At 42.4% G+C, this 25,613-nt stretch overlaps 1 protein-coding gene across 1 annotated transcript; it reads right to left on the reverse strand.

Annotated features, from left to right (window-relative positions):
- Nucleotides 1–795: 795 nt before the first annotated feature.
- Nucleotides 796–18,844, reverse strand: LOC118769169 (golgin subfamily A member 6-like protein 7). The gene is made up of 5 exons (XM_036516197.1): nucleotides 18,788–18,844; nucleotides 7,715–7,921; nucleotides 4,046–4,177; nucleotides 1,160–1,231; nucleotides 796–801 (listed from the first exon to the last, which is right to left on the reverse strand). The coding sequence occupies exons 1-5, from the start codon at nucleotides 18,842–18,844 to the stop codon at nucleotides 796–798; spliced, it is 474 nt and encodes a 157-aa protein (XP_036372090.1).
- Between the last annotated feature and the right edge of the window lie 6,769 nt (nucleotides 18,845–25,613).

A 25,613-nucleotide genomic window follows, 5' to 3' on the forward strand; every position in this document is an offset into this window, starting at 1 on the left:
TGTGTTCGATATCTTCCTTTTCCCTCATTATCTCCTCTTTGATATTTTCCAATTCTTCTTTTTCCTTCCCGATGTCAGCAGACATCATATCCATTTTGGCTTTCTCTGTCATAAGGTCATTCCTCTGCTTGTCAATGCCATCTCTCTCTTCTTTTATCTCAGCCTTGGCTTTTTCCAAGTCATCTTGCTCTCTTTTCATCTCCTCCCTGCTTTGTTCCATTTCCTCTTTGTCTTTCTGCAGATCAGTCATAATGACAGCCATTTTGTCTTTCTGCTTCTCCAGATCCTCCATCATGACTTCCACCATTTCCTTCTGCGTCACAGATTGAGCCATGGTGGCTTCCACCTCATCTTTTTCCTTCTTGATCCTTTCTATGGATTCATTGATTTCTTCCCTGTCTCTTACTAGACTTGCAGAAATCATGTCCACCTTGGCTTTTTCTCTCCTCATTTCATCCATCTGGCTCTCAATGCCATCTCTTTGTACATTTATCTCAGCCCTGGCCTTTTCCAAATCAAGTTTCTCCCTCATTATCTCCTCTGTCATTGTTGCCAATTCTTCTTTTTCCTTCCCGATGTCAGCAGACATCATATCCATTCTGGCTTTCTCTGTCATAAGGTCATTCCTCTGCTTGTCAATGCCATCTCTCTCTTCTTTTATCTCAGCCTTGGCTTTTTCCAAGTCATCTTGCTCTCTCTTCATCTCCTCCCTGCTTTGTTCCATTTCCTCTTTGTCTTTCTGCAGGTCAGTCATAATGACAGCCATTGTGTCTTTCTGCTTCTCCAGATCCTCCATCATGACTTCCACCATTTCCTTCTGCGTCACAGATTGAGCCATGGTGGCTTCCACCTCATCTTTTTCCTTCTTGATCCTTTCTATGGATTCATTGATTTCTTCCCTGTCTCTGACTAGATTTGCAGAAATCATGTCCACCTTGGCTTTTTCTCTCCTCATTTCATCCATCTGGTTCTCAATGACATCTCTTTGTACATTTATCTCAGCCTTGGCTTTTTCCAAGTCATCTTGCTCTCTCCTCATCTCCTCCCTGCATTGTTCCATTTCTTCTTTTTGTGTTTGGAGCTCAGTAGAAATCATGTCTACCTTGGCCTTGTCCATCTCTAGCTCTTCCACCTTCTGTTCTAGTGCTTCTTTCTGTACTTTCATCTCAGCCTTCATTTGTTCGATATCTTCCTTTTCCCTCATTATCACCTCTTTGATTGTTTCCAATTCTTCCTTTTCCTTCCTGATGTCAGCAGACATCATATCCATTCTGGCTTTCTCTGTCATAAGGTCATTCCTCTGCTTGTCAATGCCATCTCTCTCTTCTTTTATCTCAGCCTTGGCTTTTTCCAAGTCATCTTGCTCTCTCTTCATCTCCTCCCTGCTTTGTTCCATTTCCTCTTTGTCTTTCTGCAGGTCAGCAATAATGACAGCCATTTTGTCTTTCTGCTTCTCCAGATCCTCCATCATGAGTTCCACCATTTCCTTCTGTGTCACAGATTGAGCCATGGTGGCTTCCACCTCATCTTTTTCCTTCTTGATCCTTTCTATGGATTCATTGATTTCTTCCCTGTCTCTTACTAGACTTGCAGAAATCATGTCCACCTTGGCTTTTTCTCTCCTCATTTCATCCATCTGGCTCTCAATGCCATCTCTTTGTACATTCATCTCAGCCCTGGCCTTTTCCAAATCAAGTTTCTCCCTCATTATCTCCTCTGTGATTGTTTCCAATTCTTCTTTTTCCTTCCTGATGTCAGCAGACATCATATCCATTTTGGCTTTCTCTGTCATAAGGTCTTCCATCTGCTTGTCAATGACATATCTTTGTACATTTATCTCAGCCTTGGCTTTTTCCAAGTCATCTTGCTCTCTCCTCATCTCCTCCCTGCATTGTTCCATTTCTTCTTTTTGTGTTTGGAGCTCAGTAGAAATCATGTCTACCTTGGCCTTGTCCATCTCTAACTCTTCCACCTTGTGTTCTAGAGCGTCTTTCTGTACTTTCATCTCAGCCTTCATGTGTTCGATGTCTTCCTTTTCCCTCATTATCTCCTCTTTGATTGTTTCCAATTCGTCTATTTCCTTCCTGATGTCAGCAGACATCATATCCAGTCTGGCTTTCTCTGTCATAAGGTCATTCCTCTGCTTGTCAATGCCGTCTCTTTGTTCTTTTATCTCAGCCTCAGCTTTTTCCAAGTCATCTTGCTCTCTCCTCATCGCCTCCCTGCGTTGTCCCATTTCTTCTTTTTGTGTTTGGAGCTCAGTAGACATCATGTCTACCTCGGCCTTGTCCATCACTAGCTCTTCCACCTTCTGTTCTAGTGCTTCTTTCTGTACTTTCATCTCAGCCTTCACGTGTTCGATATCTTCCTTTTCCCTCATTATCTCCTCTTTGATATTTTCCAATTCTTCTTTTTCCTTCCTGGTGTCAGCAGACATCATATCCATTCTGGCTTTCTCTGTCATAAGGTCATTCCTCTGCTTGTCAATGCCATTTCTCTCTTCTTTTAGCTCAGCCTTGGCTTTTTCCAAGTCATCTTGCTCTCTCTTCATCTCCTCCCTGCTTTGTTCCATTTCTTCTTTGTCTTTCTGCAAGTCAGCCTTAATGACAGCCATTTTGTCTTTCTGCTTCTCCAGATCCTCCATCATGAGTTCCACCATTTCCTTCTGCGTCACAGCTTGAGCCATGGTGGCTTCCACCTCATCTTTTTCCATCTTGATCCTTTCTATGGATTCATTGATTTCTTCCCTGTCTCTTACTAGATTTGCAGAAATCATGTCCACCTTGGCTTTTTCTCTCCTCATTTCATCCATCTGGCTCTCAATGCCATCTCTTTGTACATTTATCTCAGCCCTGGCCTTTTCCAAATCAAGTTTCTCCCTCATTATCTCCTCTGTCATTGTTGCCAATTCTTCTTTTTCCTTCCTGATGTCTGCAGACATCATATCCATTCTAGCTTTCTCTGTCATAAGGTCATCCATCTGCTTGTCAATACCGTCTCTCTCTTCTTTTATCTCAGCCTTGGCTTTTTCCAAGTCATCTTGCTCTCTCCTCATCTCCTCCCTGCGTTGTTCCATTTCTTCTTTTTGTGTTTGGAGCTCAGTAGAAATCATGTCTACCTTGGCCTTGTCCATCTCTAGCTCTTCCACCTTCTGTTCTAGTGCTTCTTTCTGTACTTTCATCTCAGACTTCATGTGTTCGATATCTTCCTTTTCCCTCATTATCACATCTTTGATTGTTTCCAATTCTTCTTTTTCCTTCCCGATGTTAGCAGACATCATATCCAGTCTGGCTTTCTCTGTCATAAGGTCATTCCTCTGCTTGTCAATGCCGTCTCTTTGTTCTTTTATCTCAGCCTTAGCTTTTTCCAAGTCATCTTGCTCTCTCTTCATCTCCTCCCTGCTTTGTTCCATTTCTTCTTTGTCTTTCTGCAAGTCAGCCTTAATGACAGCCATTTTGTCTTTCTGCTTCTCCAGATCCTCCATCATGAGTTCCACCATTTCCTTCTGCGTCACAGCTTGAGCCATGGTGGCTTCCACCTCATCTTTTTCCATCTTGATCCTTTCTATGGATTCATTGATTTCTTCCCTGTCTCTTACTAGATTTGCAGAAATCATGTCCACCTTGGCTTTTTCTCTCCTCATTTCATCCATCTGGGTCTCAATGACATCTCTTTGTACATTTATCTCAGCCTTGGCTTTTTCCAAGTCATCTTGCTCTCTCCTCATCTCCTCCCTGCTTTGTTCCATTTCTTCTTTTTGTGTTTGGAGCTCAGTAGAAATCATGTCTACCTTGGCCTTGTCAATCTCTAACTCTTCCACATTGTGTTCTAGAGCGTCTTTCTGTACTTTCATCTCAGCCTTCATGTGTTCGATGTCTTCCTTTTCCCTCATTATCTCCTCTTTGATTGTTTCCAATTCGTCTATTTCCTTCCTGATGTCAGCAGACATCATATCCAGTCTGGCTTTCTCTGTCATAAGGTCATTCCTCTGCTTGTCAATGCCGTCTCTTTGTTCTTTTATCTCAGCCTTAGCTTTTTCCAAGTCATCTTGCTCTCTCTTCATCTCCTCCCTGCTTTGTTCCATTTCTTCTTTGTCTTTCTGCAAGTCAGCCTTAATGACAGCCATTTTGTCTTTCTGCTTCTCCAGATCCTCCATCATGAGTTCCACCATTTCCTTCTGCGTCACAGCTTGAGCCATGGTGGCTTCCACCTCATCTTTTTCCATCTTGATCCTTTCTATGGATTCATTCATTTCTTCCCTGTCTCTTACTAGATTTGCAGAAATCATGTCCACCTTGGCTTTTTCTCTCCTCATTTCATCCATCTGGCTCTCAATGACATCTCTTTGTACATTTATCTCAGCCTTGGCTTTTTCCAAGTCATCTTGCTCTCTCCTCATCTCCTCCCTGCTTTGTTCCATTTCTTCTTTGTCTTTCTGCAGGTCAGCCTTAATGACAGCCATTTTGTCTTTCTGCTTCTCCAGATCCTCCATCATGACTTCCACCATTTCCTTCTGCGTCACAGCTTGAGCCATGGTGGCTTCCACCTCATCTTTTTCCATCTTGATCCTTTCTATGGATTCATTGATTTCTTCCCTGTCTCTTACTAGATTTGCAGAAATCATGTCCACCTTGGCTTTTTCTCTCCTCATTTCATCCATCTGGCTCTCAATGCCATCTCTTTGTACATTTATCTCAGCCCTGGCCTTTTCCAAATCAAGTTTCTCCCTCATTATCTCCTCTGTCATTGTTGCCAATTCTTCTTTTTCCTTCCTGATGTCTGCAGACATCATATCCATTCTGGCTTTCTCTGTCATAAGGTCATCCATCTGCTTGTCAATACCGTCTCTCTCTTCTTTTATCTCAGCCTTGGCTTTTTCCAAGTCATCTTGCTCTCTCCTCATCTCCTCCCTGCGTTGTTCCATTTCTTCTTTTTGTGTTTGGAGCTCAGTAGAAATCATGTCTACCTTGGCCTTGTCCATCTCTAGCTCTTCCACCTTCTGTTCTAGTGCTTCTTTCTGTACTTTCATCTCAGCCTTCATGTGTTCGATATCTTCCTTTTCCCTCATTATCTCCTCTTTGATATTTTCCAATTCTTCCTTTTCCTTCCTGATGTCAGCAGACATCATATCCAGTCTGGCTTTCTCTGTCATAAGGTCATTCCTCTGCTTGTCAATGCCATTTCTCTCTTCTTTTATCTCAGCCTTGGCTTTTTCCAAGTCATCTTGCTCTCTTTTCATTTCCTCCCTGCTTTGTTCCATTTCCTCTTTGTCTTTCTGCAGGTCAGCCATAATGACAGCCATTTTGTCTTTCTGCCTCTCCAGATCCTCCATCATGACTTCTACCATTTCCTTCTGTGTCACAGCTTGAGCCATTGTGGCTTCCACCTCATCTTTTTCCTTCTTGATCCTTTGTATGGATTCATTGATTTCTTCCCTGTCTCTTACTAGACTTGCAGAAATCATGTCCACCTTGGCTTTTTCTCTCCTCATTTCATCCATCTGGTTCTCAATGACATCTCTTTGTACATTTATCTCAGCCTTGGCTTTTTCCAAGTCATCTTGCTCTCTCCTCATCTCCTCCCTGCTTTGTTCCATTTCTTCTTTTTGTGTTTGGAGCTCAGTAGAAATCATGTCTACCTTGGCCTTGTCCATCTCTAACTCTTCCACCTTGTGTTCTAGAGCGTCTTTCTGTACTTTCATCTCAGCCTTCATGTGTTCGATATCTTCCTTTTCCCTCATTATCACATCTTTGATTGTTTCCAATTCTTCTTTTTCCTTCCTGATGTCAGCAGACATCATATCCATTCTGGCTTTCTCTGTCAAAAGGTAATTTCTCTGCTTGTCAATACCATCTCTCTCTTCTTTTATCTCAGCCTTGGCTTTTTCCAAGTCATCGTGCTCTCTCCTCATCTCCTCCCTGCTTTGTTCCATTTCTTCTTTTTGTGTTTGGAGCTCAGTAGAAATCATGTCTACCTTGGCCTTGTCCATCTCTAGCTCACCCACCTTCTGTTCTAGTGCTTCTTTCTGTACTTTCATCTCAGCCTTCATGTGTTCGATATCTTCCTTTTCCCTCATTATCTCCTCTTTGATATTTTCCAATTCTTCTTTTTCCTTCCCGATGTCAGCAGACATCATATCCATTTTGGCTTTCTCTGTCATAAGGTCATTCCTCTGCTTGTCAATGCCATCTCTCTCTTCTTTTATCTCAGCCTTGGCTTTTTCCAAGTCATCTTGCTCTCTCTTCATCTCCTCCCTGCTTTGTTCCATTTCCTCTTTGTCTTTCTGCAGGTCAGTCATAATGACAGCCATTTTGTCTTTCTTCTTCTCCAGATCCTCCATCATGACTTCCACCATTTCCTTCTGCGTCACAGATTGAGCCATGGTGGCCTCCACCTCATCTTTTTCCTTCTTGATCCTTTCTATGGATTCATTGATTTCTTCCCTGTCTCTTACTAGACTTGCAGAAATCATGTCCACCTTGGCTTTTTCTCTCCTCATTTCATCCATCTGGCTCTCAATGCCATCTCTTTGTACATTTATCTCAGCCCTGGCCTTTTCCAAATCAAGTTTCTCCCTCATTATCTCCTCTGTCATTGTTGCCAATTCTTCTTTTTCCTTCCCGATGTCAGCAGACATCATATCCATTCTGGCTTTCTCTGTCATAAGGTCATTCCTCTGCTTGTCAATGCCATCTCTCTCTTCTTTTATCTCAGCCTTGGCTTTTTCCAAGTCATCTTGCTCTCTCCTCATCTCCTCCCTGCGTTGTTCCATTTCTTCTTTTTGTGTTTGGAGCTCAGTAGAAATCATGTCTACCTTGGCCTTGTCCATCTCTAGCTCTTCCACCTTCTGTTCTAGTGCTTCTTTCTGTACTTTCATCTCAGCCTTCATTTGTTCGATATCTTCCTTTTCCCTCATTATCACCTCTTTGATTGTTTCCAATTCTTCCTTTTCCTTCCTGATGTCAGCAGACATCATATCCATTCTGGCTTTCTCTGTCATAAGGTCATTCCTCTGCTTGTCAATGCCATCTCTCTCTTCTTTTATCTCAGTCTTGGCTTTTTCCAAGTCATCTTGCTCTCTCCTCATCGCCTCCCTGCCTTGTTCCATTTCTTCTTTTTGTGTTTGGAGCTCAGTAGAAATCATGTCTACCTTGGCCTTGTCCATCTCTAGCTCTTCCACCTTCTGTTCTAGTGCTTCTTTCTGTACTTTCATCTCAGACTTCCTGTGTTCGATATCTTCCTTTTCCCTCATTATCACATCTTTGATTGTTTCCAATTCTTCTTTTTCCTTCCCGATGTCAGCAGACATCATATCCAGTCTGACTTTCTCTGTCATAAGGTCATTCCTCTGCTTGTCAATGCCGTCTCTTTGTTCTTTTAACTCAGCCTTAGCTTTTTCCAAGTCATCTTGCTCTCTCCTCATCGCCTCCCTGCTTTGTCCCATTTCTTCTTTTTGTGTTTGGAGCTCAGTAGAAATCATGTCTACCTTGGCCTTGTCCATCACTAGCTCTTCCACCTTCTGTTCTAGTGCTTCTTTCTGTACTTTCATCTCAGCCTTCACGTGTTCGATATCTTCCTTTTCCCTCATTATCTCCTCTTTGATATTTTCCAATTCTTCTTTTTCCTTCCTGGTGTCAGCAGACATCATATCCATTCTGGCTTTCTCTGTCATAAGGTCATTCCTCTGCTTGTCAATGCCATTTCTCTCTTCTTTTAGCTCAGCCTTTTCTTTTTCCAAGTCATCTTGCTCTCTCTTCATCTCCTCCCTGCTTTGTTCCATTTCTTCTTTGTCTTTCTGCAGGTCAGCCTTAATGACAGCCATTTTGTCTTTCTGCTTCTCCAGATCCTCCATCATGACTTCCACCATTTCCTTCTGTGTCACAGCTTGAGCCATGGTGGCTTCCACCTCATCTTTTCCCATCTTGATCCTTTCTATGGATTCATTGATTTCTTCCCTGTCTCTTACTAGATTTGCAGAAATCATGTCCACCTTGGCTTTTTCTCTCCTCATTTCATCCATCTGGCTCTCAATGACATCTCTTTGTACATTTATCTCAGCCTTGGCTTTTTCCAAGTCATCTTGCTCTCTCCTCATCTCCTCCCTGCTTTGTTCCATTTCTTCTTTTTGTGTTTGGAGCTCAGTAGAAATCATGTCTACCCTGGCCTTGTCCATCTCTAACTCTTCCACCTTGTGTTCTAGAGCGTCTTTCTGTACTTTCATCTCAGCCTTCATGTGTTCGATGTCTTCCTTTTCCCTCATTATCTCCTCTTTGATTGTTTCCAATTCGTCTATTTCCTTCCTGATGTCAGCAGACATCATATCCAGTCTGGCTTTCTCTGTCATAAGGTCATTCCTCTGCTTGTCAATGCCGTCTCTTTGTTCTTTTATCTCAGCCTTAGCTTTTTCCAAGTCATCTTGCTCTCTCCTCATCGCCTCCCTGCGTTGTCCCATTTCTTCTTTTTGTGTTTGGAGCTCAGTAGAAATCATGTCTACCTTGGCCTTGTCCATCACTAGCTCTTCCACCTTCTGTTCTAGTGCTTCTTTCTGTACTTTCATCTCAGCCTTCACGTGTTCGATATCTTCCTTTTCCCTCATTATCACCTCTTTGATTGTTTCCAATTCTTCTTTTTCCTTCCTGATGTCAGCAGACATCATATCCATTCTGGCTTTCTCTGTCATAAGGTCATTCCTCTGCTTGTCAATGCCATCTCTCTCTTCTTTTATCTCAGCCTTGGCTTTTTCCAAGTCATCTTGCTCTCTCTTCATCTCCTCCCTGCTTTGTTCCATTTCCTCTTTGTCTTTCTGCAGGTCAGCCATAATGACAGCCATTTTGTCTTTCTGCTTCTCCAGATCCTCCATCACGAGTTCCACCATTTCCTTCTGCGTCACAGCTTGAGCCATGGTGGCTTCCACCTCATCTTTTTCCTTCTTGATCCTTTCTATGGATTCATTGATTTCTTCCCTGTCTCTTACTAGACTTGCAGAAATCATGTCCACCTTGACTTTTTCTCTCCTCATTTCATCCATCTGGTTCTCAATGACATCTCTTTGTACATTTATCTCAGCCTTGGCTTTTTCCAAGTCATCTTGCTCTCTCCTCATCTCCTCCCTGCTTTGTTCCATTTCTTCTTTTTGTGTTTGGAGCTCAGTAGAAATCAAGTCTACCTTGGCCTTGTCCATCTCTAACTCTTCCACCTTTTGTTCTAGAGCGTCTTTCTGTACTTTCACCTCAGACTTCATGTGTTCGATATCTTCCTTTTCCCTCATTATCTCTTCTTTGATTTTTTCCAATTCTTCTTTTTCCTTCCTGATGTCAGCAGACATCATATCCAGTCTGGCTTTCTCTGTCATAAGGTCATTCCTCTGCTTGTCAATGCCATCTCTCTCTTCTTTTATCTCAGCCTTGGCTTTTTCCAAGTCATCTTGCTCTCTCTTCATCTCCTCCCTGCTTTGTTCCATTTCCTCTTTGTCTTTCTGCAGGTCAGCCATAATGACAGCCATTTTGTCTTTCTGCTTCTCCAGATCCTCCATCATGAGTTCCACCATTTCCTTCTGCGTCACAGCTTGAGCCATGGTGGCTTCCACCTCATCTTTTTCCTTCTTGATCCTTTCTATGGATTCATTCATTTCTTCCCTGTCTCTTACTAGACTTGCAGAAATCATGTCCACCTTGGCTTTTTCTCTCCTCATTTCATCCATCTGGTTCTCAATGACATCTCTTTGTACATTTATCTCAGCCTTGGCTTTTTCCAAGTCATCTTGCTCTCTCCTCATCTCCTCCCTGCTTTGTTCCATTTCTTCTTTTTGTGTTTGGAGCTCAGTAGAAATCATGTCTACCTTGGCCTTGTCCATCTCTAACTCTTCCACATTGTGTTCTAGAGCGTCTTTCTGTACTTTCATCTCAGACTTCATGTGTTCGATATCTTCCTTTTCCCTCATTATCACCTCTTTGATTGTTTCCAATTCTTCTTTTTCCTTCCTGATGTCAGCAGACATCATATCCATTCTGGCTTTCTCTGTCATAAGGTCATCCATCTGCTTGTCAATGCCGTCTCTCTGTTCTTTTATCTCAGCCTTAGCTTTTTCCAAGTCATCTTGCTCTCTCTTCATTTCCTCCCTGCTTTGTTCCATTTCCTCTTTGTCTTTCTGCAGGTCAGCCATAATGACAGCCATTTTGTCTTTCTGCTTCTCCAGATCCTCCATCATGTGTTCCACCATTTCCTTCTGTGTCACAGCTTGAGCCATGGTGGCTTCCACCTCATCTTTTTCCATCTTGATCCTTTCTATGGATTCATTGATTTCTTCCCTGTCTCTTAATAGACTTGCAGAAATCATGTCCACCTTGGCTTTTTCTCTCCTCATTTCATCCATCTGGCTCTCAATGCCATCTCTTTGTACATTCATCTCAGCCCTGGCCTTTTCCAAATCAAGTTTCTCCCTCATTATCTCCTCTGTGATTGTTTCCAATTCTTCTTTTTCCTTCCTGATGTCAGCAGACATCATATCCATTTTGGCTTTCTCTGTCATAAGGTCTTCCATCTGCTTGTCAATGACATCTCTTTGTACATTTATCTCAGCCTTGGCTTTTTCCAAGGCATCTTGCTCTCTCCTCATCTCCTCCCTGCGTTGTTCCATTTCTTCTTTTTGTGTTTGGAGCTCAGTAGAAATCATGTCTACCTTGGCCTTGTCCATCTCTAGCTCTTCCACCTTCTGTTCTAGTGCTTCTTTCTGTACTTTCATCTCAGACTTCATGTGTTCGATATCTTCCTTTTCCCTCATTATCTCCTCTTTGATATTTTCCAATTCTTCTTTTTCCTTCCCGATGTCAGCAGACATCATATCCATTTTGGCTTTCTCTGTCATAAGGTCATTCCTCTGCTTGTCAATGCCATCTCTCTCTTCTTTTATCTCAGCCTTGGCTTTTTCCAAGTCATCTTGCTCTCTCTTCATCTCCTCCCTGCTTTGTTCCATTTCCTCTTTGTCTTTCTGCAGGTCAGCCATAATGACAGCCATTTTGTCTTTCTGCTTCTCCAGATCCTCCATCATGACTTCCACCATTTCCTTCTGTGTCACAGCTTGAGCCATGGTGGCTTCCACCTCATCTTTTTCCATCTTGATCCTTTCTATGGATTCATTGATTTCTTCCCTGTCTCTTACTAGATTTGCAGAAATCATGTCCACCTTGGCTTTTTCTCTCCTCATTTCATCCATCTGGCTCTCAATGACATCTCTTTGTACATTTATCTCAGCCTTGGCTTTTTCCAAGTCATCTTGCTCTCTCCTCATCTCCTCCCTGCTTTGTTCCATTTCTTCTTTTTGTGTTTGGAGCTCAGTAGAAATCATGTCTACCCTGGCCTTGTCCATCTCTAACTCTTCCACCTTGTGTTCTAGAGCGTCTTTCTGTACTTTCATCTCAGCCTTCATGTGTTCGATGTCTTCCTTTTCCCTCATTATCTCCTCTTTGATTGTTTCCAATTCGTCTATTTCCTTCCTGATGTCAGCAGACATCATATCCAGTCTGGCTTTCTCTGTCATAAGGTCATTCCTCTGCTTGTCAATGCCGTCTCTTTGTTCTTTTATCTCAGCCTTAGCTTTTTCCAAGTCATCTTGCTCTCTCCTCATCGCCTCCCTGCGTTGTCCCATTTCTTCTTTTTGTGTTTGGAGCTCAGTAGAAATCATGTCTACCTTGGCCTTGTCCATCACTAGCTCTTCCACCTTCTGTTCTAGTGCTTCTTTCTGTACTTTCATCTCAGCCTTCACGTGTTCGATATCTTCCTTTTCCCTCATTATCACCTCTTTGATTGTTTCCAATTCTTCTTTTTCCTTCCTGATGTCAGCAGACATCATATCCATTCTGGCTTTCTCTGTCATAAGGTCATTCCTCTGCTTGTCAATGCCATTTCTCTCTTCTTTTAGCTCAGCCTTGGCTTTTTCCAAGTCATCTTGCTCTCTCTTCATCTCCTCCCTGCTTTGTTCCATTTCTTCTTTGTCTTTCTGCAGGTTAGCCTTAATGACAGCCATTTTGTCTTTCTGCTTCTCCAGATCCTCCATCATGAGTTCCACCATTTCCTTCTGCGTCACAGCTTGAGCCATGGTGGCTTCCACCTCATCTTTTTCCATCTTGATCCTTTCTATGGATTCATTGATTTCTTCCCTGTCTCTTAATAGACTTGCAGAAATCATGTCCACCTTGGCTTTTTCTCTCCTCATTTCATCCATCTGGCTCTCAATGCCATCTCTTTGTACATTCATCTCAGCCCTGGCCTTTTCCAAATCAAGTTTCTCCCTCATTATCTCCTCTGTGATTGTTTCCAATTCTTCTTTTTCCTTCCTGATGTCAGCAGACATCATATCCATTTTGGCTTTCTCTGTCATAAGGTCATTCCTCTGCTTGTCAATGCCATCTCTCTCTTCTTTTATCTCAGCCTTGGCTTTTTCCAAGTCATCTTGCTCTCTCTTCATCTCCTCCCTGCTTTGTTCCATTTCTTCTTTGTCTTTCTGCAGGTTAGCCTTAATGACAGCCATTTTGTCTTTCTGCTTCTCCAGATCCTCCATCATGAGTTCCACCATTTCCTTCTGCGTCACAGCTTGAGCCATGGTGGCTTCCACCTCATCTTTTTCCATCTTGATCCTTTCTATGGATTCATTGATTTCTTCCCTGTCTCTTACTAGATTTGCAGAAATCATGTCCACCTTGGCTTTTTCTCTCCTCATTTCATCCATCTGGCTCTCAATGCCATCTCTTTGTACATTTATCTCAGCCCTGGCCTTTTCCAAATCAAGTTTCTCCCTCATTATCTCCTCTGTCATTGTTGCCAATTCTTCTTTTTCCTTCCTGATGTCTGCAGACATCATATCCATTCTGGCTTTCTCTGTCATAAGGTCATCCATCTGCTTGTCAATGCCGTCTCTCTCTTCTTTTATCTCAGCCTTGGCTTTTTCCAAATCATCTTGCTCTCTCCTCATCTCCTCCCTGCGTTGTTCCATTTCTTCTTTTTGTGTTTGGAGCTCAGTAGAAATCATGTCTACCTTGGCCTTGTCCATCTCTAGCTCTTCCACCTTCTGTTCTAGTGCTTCTTTCTGTACTTTCATCTCAGCCTTCATGTGTTCGATATCTTCCTTTTCCCTCATTATCACCTCTTTGATTGTTTCCAATTCTTCTTTTTCCTTCCTGATGTCAGCAGACATCATATCCATTCTGGCTTTCTCTGTCAAAAGGTAATTTCTCTGCTTGTCAATACCATCTCTCTCTTCTTTTATCTCAGCCTTGGCTTTTTCCAAGTCATCTTGCTCTCTCCTCATCTCCTCCCTGCTTTGTTCCATTTCTTCTTTTTGTGTTTGGAGCTCATTAGAAATCATGTCTACCTTGGCCTTGTCCATCTCTAACTCTTCCACATTGTGTTCTAAAGCATCTTTCTGTACTTTCATCTCAGCCTTCATGTGTTCGATATCTTCCTTTTCCCTCATTATCTCTTCTTTGATTTTTTCCAATTCTTCTTTTTCCTTCCTGATGTCAGCAGACATCATATCCAGTCTGGCTTTCTCTGTCATAAGGTCATTCCTCTGCTTGTCAATGCCATCTCTCTCTTCTTTTATCTCAGCCTTGGCTTTTTCCAAGTCATGTTGCTCTCTCTTCATCTCCTCCCTGCTTTGTTCCATTTCTTCTTTGTCTTTCTGCAGGTCAGCCATAATGACAGCCATTTTGTCTTTCTGCTTCTCCAGATCCTCCATCACGAGTTCCACCATTTCCATCTGCGTCACAGCTTGAGCCATGGTGGCTTCCACCTCATCTTTTTCCATCTTGATCCCTTCTATGGATTCATTGATTTCTTCCCTGTCTCTTACTAGATTTGCAGAAATCATGTCCACCTTGGCTTTTTCTCTCCTCATTTCATCCATCTGGCTCTCAATGCCATCTCTTTGTACATTTATCTCAGCCCTGGCCTTTTCCAAATCAAGTTTCTCCCTCATTATCTCCTCTGTCATTGTTGCCAATTCTTCTTTTTCCTTCCTGATGTCTGCAGACATCATATCCATTCTGGCTTTCTCTGTCATAAGGTCATCCATCTGCTTGTCAATGCCGTCTCTCTCTTCTTTTATCTCAGCCTTGGCTTTTTCCAAATCATCTTGCTCTCTCCTCATCTCCTCCCTGCGTTGTTCCATTTCTTCTTTTTGTGTTTGGAGCTCAGTAGAAATCATGTCTACCTTGGCCTTGTCCATCTCTAGCTCTTCCACCTTCTGTTCTAGTGCTTCTTTCTGTACTTTCATCTCAGCCTTCATGTGTTCGATATCTTCCTTTTCCCTCATTATCTCCTCTTTGATATTTTCCAATTCTTCCTTTTCCTTCCTGATGTCAGCAGACATCATATCCAGTCTGGCTTTCTCTGTCATAAGGTCATTCCTCTGCTTGTCAATGCCATCTCTCTCTTCTTTTATCTCAGCCTTGGCTTTTTCCAAGTCATCTTGCTCTCTTTTCATTTCCTCCCTGCTTTGTTCCATTTCCTCTTTGTCTTTCTGCAGGTCAGTCTTAATGACAGCCATTTTGTCTTTCTGCTTCTCCAGATCCTCCATCATGACTTCTACCATTTCCTTCTGCGTCACAGCTTGAGCCATGGTGGCTTCCACCTCATCTTTTTCCATCTTGATCCTTTCTATGGATTCATTCATTTCTTCCCTGTCTCTTACTAGATTTGCAGAAATCATGTCCACCTTGACTGTTTCTCTCCTCATTTCATCCATCTGGCTCTCAATGACATCTCTTTGTACATTTATCTCAGCCTTGGCTTTTTCCAAGTCATCTTGCTCTCTCCTCATCTCCTCCCTGCTTTGTTCCATTTCTTCTTTTTGTGTTTGGAGCTCAGTAGAAATCAAGTCTACCTTGGCCTTGTCCATCTCTAACTCTTCCACCTTTTGCTCTAGAGCGTCTTTCTGTACTTTCACCTCAGACTTCATGTGTTCGATATCTTCCTTTTCCCTCATTATCTCTTCTTTGATTTTTTCCAATTCTTCTTTTTCCTTCCTGATGTCAGCAGACATCATATCCAGTCTGGCTTTCTCTGTCATAAGGTCATTCCTCTGCTTGTCAATGCCATCTCTCTCTTCTTTTATCTCAGCCTTGGCTTTTTCCAAGTCATCTTGCTCTCTCTTCATCTCCTCCCTGCTTTGTTCCATTTCCTCTTTGTCTTTCTGCAGGTCAGCCATAATGACAGCCATTTTGTCTTTCTGCTTCTCCAGATCCTCCATCATGAGTTCCACCATTTCCTTCTGCGTCACAGCTTGAGCCATGGTGGCTTCCACCTCATCTTTTTCCTTCTTGATCCTTTCTATGGATTCATTCATTTCTTCCCTGTCTCTTACTAGACTTGCAGAAATCATGTCCACCTTGGCTTTTTCTCTCCTCATTTCATCCATCTGGTTCTCAATGACATCTCTTTGTACATTTATCTCAGCCTTGGCTTTTTCCAAGTCATCTTGCTCTCTCCTCATCTCCTCCCTGCTTTGTTCCATTTCTTCTTTTTGTGTTTGGAGCTCAGTAGAAATCATGTCTACCTTGGCCTTGTCCATCTCTAACTCTTCCACATTGTGTTCTAGAGCGTCTTTCTGTACTTTCATCTCAGACTTCATGTGTTCGATATCTTCCTTTTCCCTCATTATCACCTCTTTGATTGTTTCCAATTCTTCTTTTTCCTTCCTGATGTCAGCAGACATCATATCCATTCTGGCTTTCTCTGTCATAAGGTCATCCATCTGCTTGTCAATGCCGTCTCTCTGTTCTTTTATCTCAGCCTTAGCTTTTTCCAAGTCATCTTGCTCTCTCTTCATTTCCTCCCTGCTTTGTTCCATTTCCTCTTTGTCTTTCTGCAGGTCAGCCATAATGACAGCCATTTTGTCTTTCTGCTTCTCCAGATCCTCCATCATGTGTTCCACCATTTCCTTCTGTGTCACAGCTTGAGCCATGGTGGCTTCCACCTCATCTTTTTCCATCTTGATCCTTTCTATGGATTCATTGATTTCTTCCCTGTCTCTTAATAGACTTGCAGAAATCATGTCCACCTTGGCTTTTTCTCTCCTCATTTCATCCATCTGGCTCTCAATGCCATCTCTTTGTACATTCATCTCAGCCCTGGCCTTTTCCAAATCAAGTTTCTCCCTCATTATCTCCTCTGTGATTGTTTCCAATTCTTCTTTTTCCTTCCTGATGTCAGCAGACATCATATCCATTTTGGCTTTCTCTGTCATAAGGTCTTCCATCTGCTTGTCAATGACATCTCTTTGTACATTTATCTCAGCCTTGGCTTTTTCCAAGGCATCTTGCTCTCTCCTCATCTCCTCCCTGCGTTGTTCCATTTCTTCTTTTTGTGTTTGGAGCTCAGTAGAAATCATGTCTACCTTGGCCTTGTCCATCTCTAGCTCTTCCACCTTCTGTTCTAGTGCTTCTTTCTGTACTTTCATCTCAGACTTCATGTGTTCGATATCTTCCTTTTCCCTCATTATCTCCTCTTTGATATTTTCCAATTCTTCTTTTTCCTTCCCGATGTCAGCAGACATCATATCCATTTTGGCTTTCTCTGTCATAAGGTCATTCCTCTGCTTGTCAATGCCATCTCTCTCTTCTTTTATCTCAGCCTTGGCTTTTTCCAAGTCATCTTGCTCTCTCTTCATCTCCTCCCTGCTTTGTTCCATTTCCTCTTTGTCTTTCTGCAGGTCAGCCATAATGACAGCCATTTTGTCTTTCTGCTTCTCCAGATCCTCCATCATGACTTCCACCATTTCCTTCTGTGTCACAGCTTGAGCCATGGTGGCTTCCACCTCATCTTTTTCCATCTTGATCCTTTCTATGGATTCATTGATTTCTTCCCTGTCTCTTACTAGATTTGCAGAAATCATGTCCACCTTGGCTTTTTCTCTCCTCATTTCATCCATCTGGCTCTCAATGACATCTCTTTGTACATTTATCTCAGCCTTGGCTTTTTCCAAGTCATCTTGCTCTCTCCTCATCTCCTCCCTGCTTTGTTCCATTTCTTCTTTTTGTGTTTGGAGCTCAGTAGAAATCATGTCTACCCTGGCCTTGTCCATCTCTAACTCTTCCACCTTGTGTTCTAGAGCGTCTTTCTGTACTTTCATCTCAGCCTTCATGTGTTCGATGTCTTCCTTTTCCCTCATTATCTCCTCTTTGATTGTTTCCAATTCGTCTATTTCCTTCCTGATGTCAGCAGACATCATATCCAGTCTGGCTTTCTCTGTCATAAGGTCATTCCTCTGCTTGTCAATGCCGTCTCTTTGTTCTTTTATCTCAGCCTTAGCTTTTTCCAAGTCATCTTGCTCTCTCCTCATCGCCTCCCTGCGTTGTCCCATTTCTTCTTTTTGTGTTTGGAGCTCAGTAGAAATCATGTCTACCTTGGCCTTGTCCATCACTAGCTCTTCCACCTTCTGTTCTAGTGCTTCTTTCTGTACTTTCATCTCAGCCTTCACGTGTTCGATATCTTCCTTTTCCCTCATTATCACCTCTTTGATTGTTTCCAATTCTTCTTTTTCCTTCCTGATGTCAGCAGACATCATATCCATTCTGGCTTTCTCTGTCATAAGGTCATTCCTCTGCTTGTCAATGCCATTTCTCTCTTCTTTTAGCTCAGCCTTGGCTTTTTCCAAGTCATCTTGCTCTCTCTTCATCTCCTCCCTGCTTTGTTCCATTTCTTCTTTGTCTTTCTGCAGGTTAGCCTTAATGACAGCCATTTTGTCTTTCTGCTTCTCCAGATCCTCCATCATGAGTTCCACCATTTCCTTCTGCGTCACAGCTTGAGCCATGGTGGCTTCCACCTCATCTTTTTCCATCTTGATCCTTTCTATGGATTCATTGATTTCTTCCCTGTCTCTTAATAGACTTGCAGAAATCATGTCCACCTTGGCTTTTTCTCTCCTCATTTCATCCATCTGGCTCTCAATGCCATCTCTTTGTACATTCATCTCAGCCCTGGCCTTTTCCAAATCAAGTTTCTCCCTCATTATCTCCTCTGTGATTGTTTCCAATTCTTCTTTTTCCTTCCTGATGTCAGCAGACATCATATCCATTTTGGCTTTCTCTGTCATAAGGTCATTCCTCTGCTTGTCAATGCCATCTCTCTCTTCTTTTATCTCAGCCTTGGCTTTTTCCAAGTCATCTTGCTCTCTCTTCATCTCCTCCCTGCTTTGTTCCATTTCTTCTTTGTCTTTCTGCAGGTTAGCCTTAATGACAGCCATTTTGTCTTTCTGCTTCTCCAGATCCTCCATCATGAGTTCCACCATTTCCTTCTGCGTCACAGCTTGAGCCATGGTGGCTTCCACCTCATCTTTTTCCATCTTGATCCTTTCTATGGATTCATTGATTTCTTCCCTGTCTCTTACTAGATTTGCAGAAATCATGTCCACCTTGGCTTTTTCTCTCCTCATTTCATCCATCTGGCTCTCAATGCCATCTCTTTGTACATTTATCTCAGCCCTGGCCTTTTCCAAATCAAGTTTCTCCCTCATTATCTCCTCTGTCATTGTTGCCAATTCTTCTTTTTCCTTCCTGATGTCTGCAGACATCATATCCATTCTGGCTTTCTCTGTCATAAGGTCATCCATCTGCTTGTCAATGCCGTCTCTCTCTTCTTTTATCTCAGCCTTGGCTTTTTCCAAATCATCTTGCTCTCTCCTCATCTCCTCCCTGCGTTGTTCCATTTCTTCTTTTTGTGTTTGGAGCTCAGTAGAAATCATGTCTACCTTGGCCTTGTCCATCTCTAGCTCTTCCACCTTCTGTTCTAGTGCTTCTTTCTGTACTTTCATCTCAGCCTTCATGTGTTCGATATCTTCCTTTTCCCTCATTATCACCTCTTTGATTGTTTCCAATTCTTCTTTTTCCTTCCTGATGTCAGCAGACATCATATCCATTCTGGCTTTCTCTGTCAAAAGGTAATTTCTCTGCTTGTCAATACCATCTCTCTCTTCTTTTATCTCAGCCTTGGCTTTTTCCAAGTCATCTTGCTCTCTCCTCATCTCCTCCCTGCTTTGTTCCATTTCTTCTTTTTGTGTTTGGAGCTCATTAGAAATCATGTCTACCTTGGCCTTGTCCATCTCTAACTCTTCCACATTGTGTTCTAAAGCATCTTTCTGTACTTTCATCTCAGCCTTCATGTGTTCGATATCTTCCTTTTCCCTCATTATCTCTTCTTTGATTTTTTCCAATTCTTCTTTTTCCTTCCTGATGTCAGCAGACATCATATCCAGTCTGGCTTTCTCTGTCATAAGGTCATTCCTCTGCTTGTCAATGCCATCTCTCTCTTCTTTTATCTCAGCCTTGGCTTTTTCCAAGTCATCTTGCTCTCTCTTCATCTCCTCCCTGCTTTGTTCCATTTCTTCTTTGTCTTTCTGCAGGTCAGCCATAATGACAGCCATTTTGTCTTTCTGCTTCTCCAGATCCTCCATCACGAGTTCCACCATTTCCATCTGCGTCACAGCTTGAGCCATGGTGGCTTCCACCTCATCTTTTTCCATCTTGATCCTTTCTATGGATTCATTGATTTCTTCCCTGTCTCTTACTAGATTTGCAGAAATCATGTCCACCTTGGCTTTTTCTCTCCTCATTTCATCCATCTGGCTCTCAATGCCATCTCTTTGTACATTTATCTCAGCCCTGGCCTTTTCCAAATCAAGTTTCTCCCTCATTATCTCCTCTGTCATTGTTGCCAATTCTTCTTTTTCCTTCCTGATGTCTGCAGACATCATATCCATTCTGGCTTTCTCTGTCATAAGGTCATCCATCTGCTTGTCAATGCCGTCTCTCTCTTCTTTTATCTCAGCCTTGGCTTTTTCCAAATCATCTTGCTCTCTCCTCATCTCCTCCCTGCGTTGTTCCATTTCTTCTTTTTGTGTTTGGAGCTCAGTAGAAATCATGTCTACCTTGGCCTTGTCCATCTCTAGCTCTTCCACCTTCTGTTCTAGTGCTTCTTTCTGTACTTTCATCTCAGCCTTCATGTGTTCGATATCTTCCTTTTCCCTCATTATCTCCTCTTTGATATTTTCCAATTCTTCCTTTTCCTTCCTGATGTCAGCAGACATCATATCCAGTCTGGCTTTCTCTGTCATAAGGTCATTCCTCTGCTTGTCAATGCCATCTCTCTCTTCTTTTATCTCAGCCTTGGCTTTTTCCAAGTCATCTTGCTCTCTTTTCATTTCCTCCCTGCTTTGTTCCATTTCCTCTTTGTCTTTCTGCAGGTCAGTCTTAATGACAGCCATTTTGTCTTTCTGCTTCTCCAGATCCTCCATCATGACTTCTACCATTTCCTTCTGCGTCACAGCTTGAGCCATGGTGGCTTCCACCTCATCTTTTTCCATCTTGATCCTTTCTATGGATTCATTCATTTCTTCCCTGTCTCTTACTAGATTTGCAGAAATCATGTCCACCTTGACTGTTTCTCTCCTCATTTCATCCATCTGGCTCTCAATGACATCTCTTTGTACATTTATCTCAGCCTTGGCTTTTTCCAAGTCATCTTGCTCTCTCCTCATCTCCTCCCTGCTTTGTTCCATTTCTTCTTTTTGTGTTTGGAGCTCATTAGAAATCATGTCTACCTTGGCCTTGTCCATCTCTAACTCTTCCACATTGTGTTCTAGAGCATCTTTCTGTACTTTCATCTCAGCCTTCATGTGTTCGATATCTTCCTTTTCCCTCATTATCTGTTCTTTGATTTTTTCCAATTCTTCTTTTTCCTTCCTGATGTCAGCAGACATCATATCCAGTCTGGCTTTCTCTGTCAAAAGGTAATTTCTCTGCTTGTCAATACCATCTCTCTCTTCTTTTATCTCAGCCTTGGCTTTTTCCAAGTCATCTTGCTCTCTCCTCATCTCCTCCCTGCTTTGTTCCATTTCTTCTTTTTGTGTTTGGAGCTCATTAGAAATCATGTCTACCTTGGCCTTGTCCATCTCTAACTCTTCCACATTGTGTTCTAAAGCATCTTTCTGTACTTTCATCTCAGCCTTCATGTGTTCGATATCTTCCTTTTCCCTCATTATCTCCTCTTTGATATTTTCCAATTCTTCTTTTTCCTTCCCGATGTCAGCAGACATCATATCCAGTCTGGCTTTCTCTGTCATAAGGTCATTCCTCTGCTTGTCAATGCCATCTCTCTCTTCTTTTATCTCAGCCTTTGCTTTTTCCAAGTCATCTTGCTCTCTCTTCATCTCCTCCCTGCTTTGTTCCATTTCCTCTTTGTCTTTCTGCAGGTCAGCCATAATGACAGCCATTTTGTCTTTCTGCTTCTCCAGATCCTCCATCACGAGTTCCACCATTTCCTTCTGCGTCACAGCTTGAGCCATGGTGGCTTCCACCTCATCTTTTTCCTTCTTGATCCTTTCTATGGATTCATTCATTTCTTCCCTGTCTCTTACTAGACTTGCAGAAATCATGTCCACCTTGACTTTTTCTCTCCTCATTTCATCCATCTGGTTCTCAATGACATCTCTTTGTACATTTATCTCAGCCTTGGCTTTTTCCAAGTCATCTTGCTCTCTCCTCATCTCCTCCCTGCTTTGTTCCATTTCTTCTTTTTGTGTTTGGAGCTCAGTAGAAATCATGTCTACCTTGGCCTTGTCCATCTCTAACTCTTCCACCTTTTGTTCTAGAGCGTCTTTCTGTACTTTCACCTCAGACTTCATGTGTTCGATATCTTCCTTTTCCCTCATTATCACCTCTTTGATTGTTTCCAATTCTTCTTTTTCCTTCCTGATGTCAGCAGACATCATATCCATTCTGGCTTTCTCTGTCATAAGGTCATCCATCTGCTTGTCAATGCCATCTCTCTCTTCTTTTATCTCAGCCTTGGCTTTTTCCAAGTCATCTTGCTCTCTCTTCATCTCCTCCCTGCTTTGTTCCATTTCCTCTTTGTCTTTCTGCAGGTCAGCCATAATGACAGCCATTTTGTCTTTCTGCTTCTCCAGATCCTCCATCATGAGTTCCACCATTTCCTTCTGCGTCACAGCTTGAGCCATGGTGGCTTCCACCTCATCTTTTTCCATCTTGATCCTTTCTATGGATTCATTGATTTCTTCCCTGTCTCTTACTAGACTTGCAGAAATCATGTCCACCTTGGCTTTTTCTCTCCTCATTTCATCCATCTGGCTCTCAATGCCATCTCTTTGTACATTCATCTCAGCCCTGGCCTTTTCCAAATCAAGTTTCTCCCTCATTATCTCCTCTGTGATTGTTTCCAATTCTTCTTTTTCCTTCCTGATGTCAGCAGACATCATATCCATTTTGGCTTTCTCTGTCATAAGGTCTTCCATCTGCTTGTCAATGACATCTCTTTGTACATTTATCTCAGCCTTGGCTTTTTCCAAGTCATCTTGCTCTCTCCTCATCTCCTCCCTGCGTTGTTCCATTTCTTCTTTTTGTGTTTGGAGCTCAGTAGAAATCATGTCTACCTTGGCCTTGTCCATCTCTAGCTCTTCCACCTTCTGTTCTAGTGCTTCTTTCTGTACTTTCATCTCAGACTTCATGTGTTCGATATCTTCCTTTTCCCTCATTATCTCCTCTTTGATATTTTCCAATTCTTCTTTTTCCTTCCCGATGTCAGCAGACATCATATCCATTTTGGCTTTCTCTGTCATAAGGTCATTCCTCTGCTTGTCAATGCCATCTCTCTCTTCTTTTATCTCAGCCTTGGCTTTTTCGAAGTCATCTTGCTCTCTCTTCATCTCCTCCCTGCTTTGTTCCATTTCCTCTTTGTCTTTCTGCAGGTCAGTCATAATGACAGCCATTTTGTCTTTCTGCTTCTCCAGATCCTCCATCATGAGTTCCACCATTTCCTTCTGCGTCACAGCTTGAGCCATGGTGGCTTCCACCTCATCTTTTTCCATCTTGATCCTTTCTATGGATTCATTGATTTCTTCCCTGTCTCTTACTAGACTTGCAGAAATCATGTCCACCTTGGCTTTTTCTCTCCTCATTTCATCCATCTGGCTCTCAATGCCATCTCTTTGTACATTCATCTCAGCCCTGGCCTTTTCCAAATCAAGTTTCTCCCTCATTATCTCCTCTGTGATTGTTTCCAATTCTTCTTTTTCCTTCCTGATGTCAGCAGACATCATATCCATTTTGGCTTTCTCTGTCATAAGGTCTTCCATCTGCTTGTCAATGACATCTCTTTGTACATTTATCTCAGCCTTGGCTTTTTCCAAGTCATCTTGCTCTCTCCTCATCTCCTCCCTGCGTTGTTCCATTTCTTCTTTTTGTGTTTGGAGCTCAGTAGAAATCATGTCTACCTTGGCCTTGTCCATCTCTAGCTCTTCCACCTTCTGTTCTAGTGCTTCTTTCTGTACTTTCATCTCAGACTTCATGTGTTCGATATCTTCCTTTTCCCTCATTATCTCCTCTTTGATATTTTCCAATTCTTCTTTTTCCTTCCCGATGTCAGCAGACATCATATCCATTTTGGCTTTCTCTGTCATAAGGTCATTCCTCTGCTTGTCAATGCCATCTCTCTCTTCTTTTATCTCAGCCTTGGCTTTTTCGAAGTCATCTTGCTCTCTCTTCATCTCCTCCCTGCTTTGTTCCATTTCCTCTTTGTCTTTCTGCAGGTCAGTCATAATGACATCCATTTTTTCTTTCTGCTTCTCCAGATCCTCCATCATGAGTTCCACCATTTCCTTCTGCGTCACAGCTTGAGCCTTGGTGGCTTCCACCTCGTCTTTTTCCTTCTTGATCCTTTCTATGGATTCATTGATTTCTTCCCTGTCTCTTATTAGACTTGCAGAAATCATGTCCACCTTGGCTTTTTCTCTCCTCATTTCATCCATCTGGCTCTCAATGACATCTCTTTGTACATTTATCTCAGCCTTAGCTTTTTCCAAGTCATCTTGCTCTCTCCTCATCGCCTCCCTGCGTTGTCCCATTTCTTCTTTTTGTGTTTGGAGCTCAGTAGAAATCATGTCTACCTTGGCCTTGTCCATCTCTAGCTCTTCCACCTTCTGTTCTAGTGCTTCTTTCTGTACTTTCATCTCAGCCTTCACGTGTTCGCTATCTTCCTTTTCCCTCATTATCTCCTCTTTGATATTTTCCAATTCTTCTTTTTCCTTCCTGATGTCAGCAGACATCATATCCAGTCTGGCTTTCTCTGTCATAAGGTCATCCATCTGCTTGTCAATGCCGTCTCTCTGTTCTTTTATCTCAGCCTTGACTTTTTCCAAGTCATCTTGCTCTCTCCTCATCTCCTCCCTGCGTTGTCCCATTTCTTCTTTTTGTGTTTGGAGCTCAGTAGAAATCATGTCTACCTTGGCCTTGTCCATCTCTAGCTCTTCCACCTTCTGTTCTAGTGCTTCTTTCTGTACTTTCATCTCAGCCTTCACGTGTTCGCTATCTTCCTTTTCCCTCATTATCTCCTCTTTGATATTTTCCAATTCTTCTTTTTCCTTCCTGATGTCAGCAGACATCATATCCAGTCTGGCTTTCTCTGTCATAAGGTCATCCATCTGCTTGTCAATGCCGCCTCTCTGTTCTTTTATCTCAGCCTTGACTTTTTCCAAGTCATCTTGCTCTCTCCTCATCTCCTCCTTGCTTTGTTCCATTTCTTCTTTTTGCGTTTGGAGCTCAGTAGAAATCATGTCTACCTTGGCCTTGTCCATCTCTAGCTCTTCCACCTTCTGTTCTAGTGCTTCTTTCTGTACTTTCATCTCAGCCTTCACGTGTTCGATATCTTCCTTTTCCCTCATTATCTCCTCTTTGATATTTTCCAATTCTTCTTTTTCCTTCCTGATGTCAGCAGACATCATATCCAGTCTGGCTTTCTCTGTCATAAGGTCATCCATCTGCTTGTCAATGCCATCTCTCTGTTCTTTTATCTCAGCCTTGGCTTTTTCCAAGTCATCTTGCTCTCTCCTCATCTCCTCCCTACTTTGTTCCATTTCTTCTTTTTCTGTTTGGAGCTCAGTAGAAATCATGTCTACCTTGGCCTTGTCCATCTCTAACTCTTCCACATTGTGTTCTAGAGCGTCTTTCTGTACTTTCATCTCAGACTTCATGTGTTCGATATCTTCCTTTTCCCTCATTATCACCTCTTTGATTGTTTCCAATTCGTCTTTTTCCTTCCTGATGTCAGCAGACATCATATCCAGTCTGGCTTTCTCTGTCATAAGGTCATTCCTCTGCTTGTCAATGCCGTCTCTCTGTTCTTTTATCTCAGCCTTAGCTTTTTCCAAGTCATCTTGCTCTCTCCTCATCGCCTCCCTGCGTTGTCCCATTTCTTCTTTTTGTGTTTGGAGCTCAGTAGAAATCATGTCTACCTTGGCCTTGTCCATCTCTAGCTCTTCCACCTTCTGTTCTAGTGCTTCTTTCTGTACTTTCATCTCAGCCTTCACGTGTTCGATATCTTCCTTTTCCCTCATTATCTCCTCTTTGATATTTTCCAATTCTTCTTTTTCCTTCCCGATGTCATCAGACATCATATCCATTCTGGCTTTCTCTGTCATAAGGTCATTCCTCTGCTTGTCAATGCCATTTCTCTCTTCTTTTATCTCAGCCTTGGCTTTTTCCAAGTCATCTTGCTCTCTCTTCATCTCCTCCCTGCTTTGTTCCATTTCTTCTTTGTCTTTCTGCAGGTCA

This window comes from Megalops cyprinoides, chromosome 21 (assembly GCF_013368585.1).
Source record: "Megalops cyprinoides isolate fMegCyp1 chromosome 21, fMegCyp1.pri, whole genome shotgun sequence".
NCBI classification, from domain to species: Eukaryota; Metazoa; Chordata; class Actinopteri; order Elopiformes; family Megalopidae; genus Megalops; species Megalops cyprinoides.

Excerpts from the sequence above, each read along its gene's own strand:
- LOC118769169 (XM_036516197.1), bottom strand. The coding sequence starts at position 18,844 with ATGAGGGAAAAGGAAGATATCGAACACATGAAGGCTGAGATGAAAGTA. Across the intron at positions 4,178-7,714 it reads AAAAAGAAAAGGCTGAGCTA|AAGGAAATGGTGGAACTCAT; the intron begins AAAGAAGAGAGA and ends GCTGTGACGCAG. Across the intron at positions 1,232-4,045 it reads AGATGAAGAGAGAGCAAGAT|GAATTGGAAACAATCAAAGA; the intron begins GACTTGGAAAAA and ends AAGGAAAAGGAA.